The 12396-nt window shown below is 45.1% G+C and overlaps 1 protein-coding gene across 4 annotated transcripts; it reads right to left on the bottom strand.

Moving 5' to 3' along the window:
* Positions 1-6949: 6949 nt before the first annotated feature.
* Positions 6950-10983, bottom strand: LOC310849826 (protein C19orf12 homolog). Of its 4 annotated transcripts, none has more exons than XM_083750579.1 (4): positions 10929-10983; positions 10474-10550; positions 8586-8754; positions 6950-7351 (listed from the first exon to the last, which is right to left on the bottom strand). In XM_083750579.1, the coding sequence occupies exons 3-4, from the start codon at positions 8743-8745 to the stop codon at positions 7086-7088; spliced, it is 426 nt and encodes a 141-aa protein (XP_083606705.1). In that variant the 5' UTR covers positions 8746-8754; positions 10474-10550; positions 10929-10983; the 3' UTR covers positions 6950-7085. The 4 variants fall into 4 exon arrangements, with proteins under 4 accessions (XP_083606705.1, XP_083606706.1, XP_083606707.1 ...); XM_083750580.1 differs by lacking the exon at positions 10929-10983 and adding an exon at positions 10640-10884; XM_083750581.1 differs by lacking the exons at positions 10474-10550; positions 10929-10983 and adding an exon at positions 10640-10889.
* Positions 10984-12396: the final 1413 nt, after the last annotated feature.

The following is a 12396-nucleotide window of genomic DNA, read 5'->3' as shown; positions in this document are numbered from 1 at the left end:
GCTTGGCAGAGACATCTCCTTATTACTCATCTCACCTGCTCACACTCAAACAAAGCTGCAGGAAAATGGCCACAGAAAAGAATGAAACAAAGATGGTGTTGTGGTTTGTAGGAATTGTTAGGAGAATTGTTAGGAGGCCCCTAATCATAGCTGTCAACTTTTCCCTTTTCTTGCGAGGAATCCTATTCGGAACAAGGGAATTTCCCTTAAAAAAGGGAAACGTTGACAGCTATGCCCCTAACAGAGCTACAATTCCCAGAGTGGTTTAATAGTCAGTCCCTCTTCTCAGGGAATATGGTGGCCCTCAACACCCATCACAACACTACAGTTCCCATAATTCCTTGGGGGGAGCCATGGCTGTTTAAAGTGACATCACAGCTCTTTAAATGATGCGAATGTAGACCTAATTTCTGTTGAAAGCGTCTTTGACACCAAGGGACCTGCAACAAATGGTTAGATCAGTTGGTCCTCTATAACACTGCGGACAACCAATAAGATTCCTCCAAGTGAGCTCGGTGAGCGAGCTGGGATATAGAGGCTCAGATGATCCTTATGGCATCCTGGACACAACTTGTTCAGGGCTTTGAATATCAACGCAACATCAGCGGGGGATAGAGAATCTGGCCTTGCAGATACTGTTGGACTTCCATCATTCATGACACTTGGCTTTCCTGGCTGGGATTGGTGTGACCAGGAGTCCTCCAACATCTGGCAGCAGGGCCAGTCCAAACATGAGAAGAGGGAGTGAAGCAGCCCACCTCGGGCAGCAGAATCCCATGGGCAGTGCCCCAAGGGTTCCTCGCCCACTCCTGCTGCCAAGGTTGCACAGTGGCAGCTTCCATCAAGATCTCACACAATCTTGCAGAACTCTAGTGGGATATTGCGAAGCTTTCACAAGACCTCACTGAGCTCTGCACAATCTCACGAGGTCTCACTGAAAGCTGTGTGATCCTGGTAAGCGAGGCTTGGCAAGGGGGCAGCACTTTCCTGTTTCACCTCTGGCAGGGAAATGGGATGGATTGCCCCTGCCTTGAGAGTCACAGTTTCTTCATCCCTGGTAGACATGAAAGTGGGGGGAAGTAGAGATGCATTCCGACAGGAAGCCACATCATAAACATAGAACTGCTTGACTCTGGAAACTCAACCTTGAAATGCATTTACTTATCAAAACCAGACTGGAGTCAGCTCTGGGATTTTTATTTATTTTTATTTTTTCTGAAGTGGTGAGACATGACTGTTCTTCAAAGCTAGGAAAGTAACAAGGCACCGTTTTGTTTGAGAGAGAAAGAGCTGAGTGCAGTTTCAGAACTATCCTTTGTTGAATGCTTCCCAGTGACAGTGTTGGAGGCGCTCCAGCCACAAATGACAGGAAAACGAGGCTCCCTTGCCTACGGAGCGATGAAACCCAAAGCTTCGGCCTTCCAAAGTCAACAGAAAGACATTGCAGAAGAAAAACAGCCGCTGTAAGAGCAGCAGAAGCAAAAGCTCCGCAGCAGGAGATTAGATACTTTGACAAGTGGTTACTGTAAAATCATTGTATTGCAAGATTTTGTACTTTTTGCAGAACTTCGCAGTTTTCCAAATTTGGCGACGTTTGTGATTACTGCAAAATGGATTTAAAAATAAAAATGGGGGTGGGGAGCTTTTGATCTTCCTTAAACATCCGTGCTCAGATATTTCTTCCATGTATAGGTTCACATATGCATACAATTTGCTATAGGCTCTGTTGGGTGCTACAATCAGAGCAGGGGCCCTCTTGGTAGTTTCGCCACCCTCACCAGGCTCAAGGGTGTGAATGGTAGCTCCCTGAGCTGTGAAATCCTCTCAACACACAAGTGTGTTGGACACCTTCACTATACAAGTTTCATCATATGCTGAAGGCATTATGTCTTTACCCTGACCTTTGGCATTTGAGATTTATAGTTTTAGGACTCGCCCTATTATTGTGATCATCATTTGTTTTAAAATGTTTTTAATGCTGTAATTTATGTCGTTGCAGTAAAACCTTAGGGTGGAGGATGGCTAAATAATAATGATAATAATAATTCTCTCATACACATAGTAGCCACTGCATAAAAATTGAATAAATGCAACATTAGGCTTCATGAGTAGGACCACAGTTTCTATTCAAGTAGTGGGAAGTAATAGTTCCGTTTTGTTCTTCACTGGTCAAACTTCATCTTCAGCATCATGTCCAGTTATAGGTCCTTCTCTCTTAAGAAGGATAGAGATAAACTGGAACATGTTCAGGTAGGGCAAGAAGGATGACCAGGGGTATGGAAAACAAGCTGTGGGAGAAGAGGTTGAAAGGACTGGGTTGATTTAGCCTAGATAAAAGAAGATGGAGGAGAGAGAGAAATATGGGGTCTATAAGAACATCAGAAGCACATCAGGCCAATGTCTCATCTAGTCCAGCATCATGTTCTCACCTGGACCAGCCAGATGCCTGTGAGAAACCAGCAAGCAGGATTCAAGCTCATGAACACTTTCCTGGGTTTTCTGGCAACTGGTATTCAGGAGCTATTGCTGCATCTGACGAGTCTCCTAACAACCTTCAGCACCCTTAACAAACTACACTTACCAGAATCCTTTGTGGGGAATACATGGCTGTTTAAAGCATGTTGTTGTTTAGTCGTTTAGTCGTGTCTGACTCTTTGTGACCCCATGGACCAGAGCACACCAGGCACTTCTGTCTTCCACTGCCTCCTGCAGTTTGGTCAGACTCGTGCTGGTAGCTTTGAGAACACTATCCAACCATCTCGTCCTCTGTCGTCCCCTTCTCCTTATGCCCTCCATCTTTCCCAACATCAGGGTCTTTTCCAGGGAGTCTTCTCTTCTCATGAGGTGGCCAAAATATTGGAGTCTCAGCTTCACGATCTGTCCTTCCAGTGAGCACTCAGGGCTGATTTCCTTAAGAATGGATAGGTTTGATCTTCTTGCAGTCTATGGGACTCTCAAGAGTCTCCTCCAGCACCATAATTCAAAAGCATCAATACTACTGCTTTAAATGCATGGTATGGATGCGGGCTGTGTCACACAAGCTCTTGTACCTGTGCAGAGACGGCATGTGCCTGTGTTTGGTGTGAACAAGCTGCTTCTCATCACCACCCAAGTTTCAAATGGAAACCAGAAGTAAGGGCTATGTTCTACTGTCGGCTTCTTCCTCAGCCCATGATCTCTCTGTCTCTCTCTTTGAGCAACACATTGTTTCTTCCAACCACAGTGAAGTGAAAGAAAGCTGCTTTCTGTAGCTTGGCTGTGGTAAAATTATTTTGAGCCTCCCAGTGGCTTTGGAATCCCACAGTTCTCTCTTGCAAAGTTTAGGATGAATTAAATTTTTATCTTCCCCGAGTTTTTTTTATGCAGCTCTCATAAATCACACTTAATGGGGGGTATTAGCAGAGAGTTAACGGCAATTAAGCGATGAAATGTGTGTATTCTGGCTCGGAAATGTGGAGAAACACATTGATTTTTATGATCTCTTGAAATGCAGAGATGAAAGCTTCCTTCCTAATTAAAGACAAAATAGATTCAAGCTGCCAAAGCAAAGACCACTTCCTCTCTCCTCCCTACCCTTTTGGATTCTTACATTCCTGATAGCAGAAGCTTGATGAAGGCAAAAGCTTTCAGTAAGCCTAAGGAATGGAACTGCCATGGATAAAGGCACTCTACCTCAGAATACCAAGTCATGCGGACACACAGATGATGGCCATAGTATCTGCATCCTGCTTGCAAGCTTCCCAATAGCATTTGGACTCCCTCGGAAGTTGGTGGATTCTCCATCATTGGAGGTCTTTAAGCGAAGGTTGGATGGTCATCTGTCAGGGGTCTCTTCTAGCCCAATAGCTGTATGATTCTATGATTCATCCTTCAACAGGCTACCTTCCCACTGCTTGATAAGCTGGAGAGGAATGTGGGAGGAGCAGAGAGAAGGGATTTCTGCTGGAACAGAAGCAAGCGGCGGCAGCAACCACTCTATCCATCTGCCTGCTAAAGTTCGGCTTGACTCCGTCATACTCAAAGCACCAGCAGGTTAATAACTGTCACTGGAACAGATGGTTTCTCAGTAGAAATGTGCACCTCTCCACCGCCTGCGACATACGCACAGTTCTTCAGCTGTTTGCTAGAACTGCTGGCACAGCGTATCTTGGGTTTCCAAGGCAACACCTGTGTTTTTGGCACTTGGCACTGACATTATGCAGCTGATAAGAGGCACCGTCTTAAGAGCCTCAAGGCAGACTGCTGGGGTGGCAGGTGGCTGCTCTTCCACTCTGCCTCCCAACACAGACACACACACACACACACAGCCTTAAATCCCAACAAATACTGCTGGTGGGATTATGGGGAAAGGGTAAGAAGTAAAATGCAGCTTATACAGCAATGCAACTGCAAGGCCAAAACACCACAGAATGCTGCATTTGAGCTGGGTCTTGGTTGGAATCCACATTTTGACACACACATTTGCAGTTGAAGTTCTTCTTCTTGTTCTCCTTTATTGCATTTTTGTCCCACCTTTTCCTCCAAGGAGCTCAAAGTGGCATGCATGGTTCTTCCCCTTCTCATTTAATCCCCCAAACAACCCTATGAGGTTGATTAAGCCAAGAGGCGGTGACTGGTCCAAGGTCAACCAGTGAGCTTCATGGCTGACCTGGTCTCCTAGGTCCTAGTCACACATTATAACCCCTCCCATCAAGGTTGCTTATACAATATTTACGTCAAGCGTACGATTTCCTGGAAACTGCAGTTTGTTCAGGGTGCTGGGAACTGCAACTTCATGAGCGGTAAACCACAGTTACCAGAATTATTTGGGGGAAACCATATGCTTTTTAAAGGTATGTTGCATACACAACCAAAATATAAGACGGGAGACACCTGACTTGCTATTAATACATGTGAAAAGGTTCTATGGGTCTTAGTAAATTACAGGCTAAACAGGAATCACAGACTCCTAGAATTGTAGAGCTGGATGGGACCCCCAGGGCCATCTGGTCCAACCTCCTGCAGTGCAGGAATTTCAATATGTGGTCCCCCATCCAATCTGCAACCAGACCAGATCCTGCTTAGTAAACACTGTGGTGCAGCAGCAAAAAAAAAAAAAAAAAAAAAAAGGTAATGCTATTCTAGTCTGCATCGACAGAAGTGTAACGTCCAGATCAAGGGAAGTAATAGTATAACTCTTATTCTGGGTGCCACAATTTAAGAAGAATATTGACAAGCTGGAACGTGTGCAGAGGAGGATGGCCAGGATGATAATGTGTCTGGAAACCAAGCCTGATGAGGAACAGTTGAGGGAGTTGGGCATGTTCAGCCTGGAGTAGGGGAGGCCGAGAGGAGATATGGTAGCCATTTTCAAATATCAGAAGGGCTGTCACATGGAACAAGCTTGTTTTCTCCAGCTCTGGAGCGTAGGACTCAAAGCAATGGCTTCAAGTTACAAGAAAGGAGATTCTGACTTAACACTGGGGAGAACTTTTGGACAGTCAGAGCTGTTTGATGGTGGAATGGACTCTTCAGAAAGTGGTGGACTCTCCTTCATTGTAGGTTTTAAAGCAGAGAGTGAATGGTCATCTGCCATGGCTGCTTTACTTGATATTCCTGCATTGTAGGGAGTTGGACTTGTTCCCACCCATCCCAGTGAGTGCTCCCTTTTGTCTTTGCCCCCACTTCCCAATTTGTTGATTGTGTGTGTTCATTTTGCACAAACTGAGCATGTGCAGGAATCAGCAGAATCGTGTGTGTGAACAGTAACACACACCCAGGAATTCCCAATTTAATACAAGCTTGCATGGACACTCTTATGTTCAATCCTAAAATGGCACACATTTCCCATTCCCAAACAGGAAAGTGCTTTGATAAGCGGTATCTGAATGAATAGAGTACAGCCAGCCAACCGACCAATTTCCTAGACACTTGCACTGTGAATAAACTGAAGCGGCTCTTCCACACGTGCAGGCTATTGCTTTTTAAATTGCAGTGGTGCCGGCCCTATCGTTATAAAAGAGTATGGTAGCTGCCTCTGGCAACAGACACTGTGGGTCAGGCAACAGTGGTCAAACACTTATGAAAAGAACTCCATGTGGCCTGCCATACACTGCCTAAGATGCCATCAGGTGCATTGGAAGATGCTGTCCCATCCACTGACATCTGGATGACCACATGTTCCCCATCCCTGGCCTTGAGTCAGACAAAACATCCTGTATAAAATCAATGAGTTCTGCTCTTGCAGACAGTATTTGAGAGAGACTGGCTTGTGAAAATGTCCACGGGCTGTATTCAGTGTTCTCTGACCACTAGTTCGAGGGCTCTTGCACCACTGGGCAGCTGAATTTTAATGTTGGAAACAGAAGAATCCCACCCAACAGGTTATGTAATCTATTGTGCCAAAAGTTACCAGCTTTTGCATGCCCTTGCACAGAAGCATTCTGCTGGTGCAAGACATCTCGCCTGCTTAGTGACTTTAACTTGATGCTACATTGGATACAAAGGCTGACAATTTGAGGCCTGAAAGAAACTTTCTCTGTGTCCATTGTGCAGAAGCCAGCTACTATTAAACTAGAAACTGAATCTTCAGACTGGTGGGTTCTGGGTTGGTTGGTTTTTTGCAGGTGTGTTCTGTAACCCAACATTGCCACAGAAATACAGTGGTACCTCGGGTTAAGTACTTAATTCGTTCCGGAGGTCCGTTCTTAACCTGAAACTGTTCTTAACCTGAAGCACCACTTTAGCTAATGGGGCTTCCCGCTACCGCCGCACCACTGGAGCACAATTTCTGTTCTTATCCTGAAGCAAAGTTCTTAACCCGAGGTACTATTTCTGGGTTAGTGAAGTCTGTAACCTGAAGCGTATGTAACCCGAGGTACCACTGTAGTGCATTAGTGGTGGGTTTGTACCAGTGCTGTGCAAAACTCTCTGCATCCTTAACAAATAGTTCCTAATGACTCTTAAAGTGGTATTGTAGCCCTTTAATTGTGTCATCTCTGCAAAGCCTAGGACTTGCACCAAACATCCACAGTATAGTTGGCGGGATCTTCAGGCAGCATTGACTTCTCTGTGTTGCTCTTCACAGACTGCTGCTCTTATGGTTTTTACTCTCCATACTTGATTGTAGCGCCAAGCTCCTTGGTGATGTAGTTTGTCACCACCATGAGCAATTTCTCTTGAACAGATGAGCTTCCCATGACCAATGCTGTGAGCTGTGCCACATCCATCCAATCCATGTTCCTAACAATGGCCCGGACATCTTCATAAAGCTGTTTTTGCTCTCTTGGAGGCAGTTCCAGAATAATCTGAGGGACGGGCTTAAATTGTCCACTGGCCGTTGAGGCTGCAATCAAGCCACCAAGTGCCCCACCTAGAAAAGCAACACAGAGAGGTGTTTTAAGCCACCCTGCTCTCAAAGCATTACACCTCTATCTAGAAGCCTTTTTGCAGATTCAATCCTACTGCTGCATTCATTCACTCATGCACCCACACACCCCTTGTCTTCTCTTGTGGGGATAGATTAGAGCAGGGGCCAGCAACCTTTTTCAGCCGTGGGCCGGTCCACCGTCCCTCAGACCATCTGGTAGGCCAGACTATTTTTTTTGGGGGGGGATGAATGAATTTCTATTCCCCACAAATAAACCAGAGATGCATTTTAAATAAAAGGACACATTCTACTCATGTAAAAACATGCTGATTCTCAGACCATCTGTGGGCCGGATTGAGAAGGCGATTGGGCCGCATCCGGCCCACGGGCCTTAGGTTGCCTACTCCTGGATTAGAGCTCATAAATTTGAAAACCTGGCCAGTAGGCCCACTGAATTTACTGAACATATGTTTGCCATGTCCTTTGACTACAAATATGGTCACGCTGAGTAGGATTAGCATTTGATACAACCTAAGTAATGAACCAGCTCTTGGGGGCTGCTTTTGGAAAGGAGAAATCTCTCAGAGTAAGGAGAGTTAGGAGTAAGCTAGAGCAAGGAGTTGGAAAATACATGGGGTGGCATTTGGGAGGTGTAGACATTTTGACCATTGACAGCTGTAAGGCGGAGATGGAACAGGGTGGAAGATAGAGGGGAAATAGCTCACTCGATTGAGAGGATTTCTGGTTCTGATCACATCCTTCCCAAACTGCAATTTAGCGTTAGTTCAATGTGTTTGTTCACTTCCGCCACCTCAAAAAATCCACTCTAGCTGTACTTGCACATAGTGCTATGCCAACCCGTGATCTGCCACAAACGTGCTGTCTCCCAAGGAGCAGATTGCAGAGTCCTTTCAGCTCTGTGCAGCACCACAGGTAAGCCAGCCAGGATCATGATTTAGTGAATCTGCCTTAGATTGACACCCTCTTTACTGCTTCCACTGACTAACAGCGGCTCTCCAGGGTTTCAGGCAGAAGTCTCTCCTATTCCTACTCTGAAGGTGCTGGCAGTGGAACCTGGGACCTTCTGCTTTCCAGGCAGGTGCTCCTTCCACTGAGCCACAGCCTTTCCCCTTCTGTTCACCAACGTGTGTTTCCATATTCATTCACTAATGTTTCAGTTCAATGGCAAGATCATTTTGCACTGAGGTTTCCCTTTGATAAGGGAGCATGTTCTCACCCACTGCAAGTCCAACCGGTCCGGCCATCAAGCCTCCAGTGAAGGCGCCCAAACCTGCCATAAGTGCTCCTCGTCCCGAATGTTTGATGGCCGCCTTCATTCCCCGCACTTCAGATAACCGGCACAGAAGTTGAATCACATCATTCACATTAATCGGCATTGTTTAGACCTTGAATGTTTTTTTTTTAAAAAAAAGGTACAGTGGTCACGACACATGCATGCACAATTCAACAACTTGTTTTAAAATTATACAGACGGAAAACACACACATAGTGTGCTGGGCAGCTGCCTTCCACTTTGAGTCAGGCCACTGGTCCATATAGCTCAGGGTTGCCTACACTGATTGGCAGTAGCTCTTCTGTATTACAGGCAGGGAGCTTTTGTTGGGAATTCCATTCCACCCTTTGCTGTAGATATGTGGGATTTCTCAGCAGCAAGGCTGAGAAGGGAGACTCTCCGGTTGGGGCCAAGCCAGCTGGCTTTCCTTCCCACGGTTCTGACAGTTTTCTCTTCCACACCTGGAGATGCAGGAGATTGAATGTGGGACCTTCTCCTTGCAACGCAAATGTTCTACCACTGAGCCGCTTCCCCTCCCAGCTTCCCACAATATCTTAAGCTTGACAAGCCTCATGATTCATCTGTTGGTTTTGAACTGCAATGCTTTGGGCAAACCTTTTTGGGTCTTAGTTGCTGTACTTTTCTCATATACAGCCAGAGACCAAGGATCTACTCCCTGTTTTTATTGGAATACAAGAAGATACAGTGGAACCTCGGTTGTCGAATGTAATCCGTTCCTGAAGACGGGTCAACTTACAAAACGTTTGACAACCAGGGAACAATGGGCGGTTGGCAATTTCAATGGAGAAAATTGAGAAATGTGCCACAGAAGCCTTTCAACTTCTACTGTGCATTCAAAAATGGAAGCAATTACTTCTGGGTTTTCGGCATTCAAAAACCAAAACGTTTGGCTTCCGAGATGCTCGAAAACCGAGGTTCCATTGTACAAGACTACAATCACAATCTTCTTCCACAGCTGCAAAGAAGTTTGGTCTTCTTTTATGACCCATATTTTAGGCCTTCTAGCACCCACATAGTTCCATTTAATTTCTTGTTATCTTACAATACATTTCTTCATAACCTCATTTATTATTGTTTTTGTTGTTACTATTTGAACCTATTATTAGGGGCTTTTTTTTTACAAAACATAACTCAGAGTCACTTGTAATCATACATTAAAACAAATATGAAATTAAAACAGTAAAAACAAAAGGCAAAAATGCATTCATATTTTTTTAAATGTAAATGGCAAGACCAAGGCATCCCACCCACTGAAGGGGCCACAGACAATTAAAAACAAAGGTCTGGCAGAAAATAAACATCTTTTTTTTAGTTCATTGCAGCTGACACCCAAGTGCAAGCAGAACTGCAACCTTCATGATTTAGCAATAGAATAAGATGTAATACAAACCCTATGGGTGGTATTCGGTGTTAGTACTACTCTCGAGTTTACCCACTGAAATTACTAAGCATAAATTAATCCTGCATATTAACTTCAAAGACTCTGCTCTGAGTAGAATTAGCACCGAATGCCATCCACAGAAACTTGAAAAAGGAATATAATCTGAAAAGTGAAATGTTGCATTGCAACTAATTTTTTTAAAAAAACACCCTACTCCTCTCCTTTTTCGTAGCTCAATGAATAACAAATCCTACCTTGTTTCATTTAGCAGAATGCCCAGTAAAGGATTCAGGCAGAAAACTAGGGCAGCGGTGCATGCATACAAGGGAGTAAGTCTCATTGATGTCAGTGGGCCTTACTTCTGAACAAACATGTTAATAAAGGAAACTCAATTAAAAATAGTTTAAGAGATTTTACAATATCACTCACGCAACAGCTTCTCTCCTAGAGGAACCTCTTCAGTTAGAATAAGACAGCAAAATGGACCTCTTCAAGAGATAGTTCTTCTGGTTCAGGAAGCAGGCAAATTAATAAACGAAAGTAAGCAACTTTGAATAAAACCTGACTTTCAGTTTAACAAAAACCCACTGCTCACAGTTTATTGCTAAACCAATCAAGCCTCAGACACGCCTCCTTTAATCAATTGGCTCCCTGTCTGCTCCTGTGTCTCACACAAACTTGTCAGTTTTAACTTCAAGGCTCTCAGTAGCCAAGTCTGTTATCTCTCATCCTGAATGTCCGCATAAGAGTCACCTTTGCTCCTTCAGTTTCACCACACCCTAGAGTACAAAGGTTCCCCCCTTCTCAAATAATGCCTGGAATTCTCTCCCAGAATACCTAAGTCACCCCCCCCCCTTTGCTGTCAAATTCTTCTTGAAACCCACCTGGTCCAAGGTACCTTTTGCTTATCCTCCTAATCCTGGACTCCTGTGTCCTCTTCTGGGCACCACAAGTTAAGAAGGAATTGGCAAGCTGGAATGTGTGCTAAGAAGGTGGAGCAAGATGATAAAGGGCCTGGAAGCCAAGCCTTATGAGGAACTGTTGAGTTGAGTATGCTTAGCGTGGAGAGGAGGAGGCTGAGAGGTGATAAGATTGCATCTTCAAATATCTAAAGGGATGTCACTTAGAAGATGGAGCAAGGTTATGGGGTGGTTTCTAGCTGGGATGGTTGCATCTGCATTTCCTCCCTGCTAACCCTGTGAGTAGACAAAGGTTAAGAGAAGTAGGTGTCTGGACCAGGGATGAAGGAGGGGAAAGGACCTTCCATGCAAGTAATGGCAGGGAGTGGGAGGTATGTAGGTGGGTGAATATCCATTGGGGAGGAGGAGAGCTAGTTACATCAAAGCACTTGCTTCCTCTGTTTGCCCACCATGTATCAGAATCTGCGAATGTTGACCAAGCAAATCCCTTGTCTGTCCAGAATAAAGCATCTATCATAAAGTTAGAAAGTTGGAAGGGGCCTCGATCATCATCTAGTCCAACTCCCTGCAAAGCAGAAATCACAGCTAAAGCAGAGGACCATCCAAGCGCCAGTGAAGGAGAGTCTACCAATGTCCTGGTAGTCCGTCCTACTGTCGAACAACTCTTACTGTTAGAAAGTTATTCCTAACATTTCGTGTGAATCTTTTCTTGTCATTTGAATTCATTGGTTTGGGTCCTAGCCTCCCGAGCAAGAGAAAACAAGCTCACTCCATCTTCCATGTGACAGTCCTTTAGATATTTGAAGATGGCTATCACATCTCCTATCGGTCTCCTCTAAATCCATGCTAAACATCCTCAACTCCCTCAACCATTCCTCATAAGGCTTGGTTGCCAGACCCTTGAGCATCTTGATTGCCGACCTCTGCACATGTTCCAGCTAATGCCCTCATGAATTGATTGTCAATGAGAGGGACAACCTGACATGTGTAACTGAGACCTGGGCAGATGTGCTCAGAAATGCTGTGCCATCAGCTCCATCATGGACGAAGCTTTGGAGTTGATGCAAGGTGTCTTCCTTGGACCTACAAAAAGGTCTCACCAAGGAGCTCAGGGTGGTGTACATGGTTCTCCCCCTCCCCATTTAATCCACACAACCTGCCCCCCTGCCCCGTGAGGTAAGATTAGGTGAAGAATGGCAGTGACTGGCCCAGGGTCACCCAGTGAACTTCATGGCTGAGTGATTTGAACCTTGGTCTCTGCCAGGTCCTAGCCCAGCACTCTATTCCACTACATCACTCTGGCATATGTGCAATGCCTGCACTAAATCCTGGAAGGCTCTGCTTACCCTTTAGCCCATATTGGACTTCAGAAACTGAGTCAGTAAAGTCATACCACCTTATACATAAGTTATTGGAAAAGGGGGGGCCCTCC

This window comes from Podarcis gaigeae, assembly GCF_964106915.1.
Source record: "Podarcis gaigeae genome assembly, chromosome: 8".
Classification (NCBI taxonomy): Eukaryota; Metazoa; Chordata; class Lepidosauria; order Squamata; family Lacertidae; genus Podarcis; species Podarcis gaigeae.
This window is presented reverse-complemented; position numbering and strand designations above follow the sequence as displayed.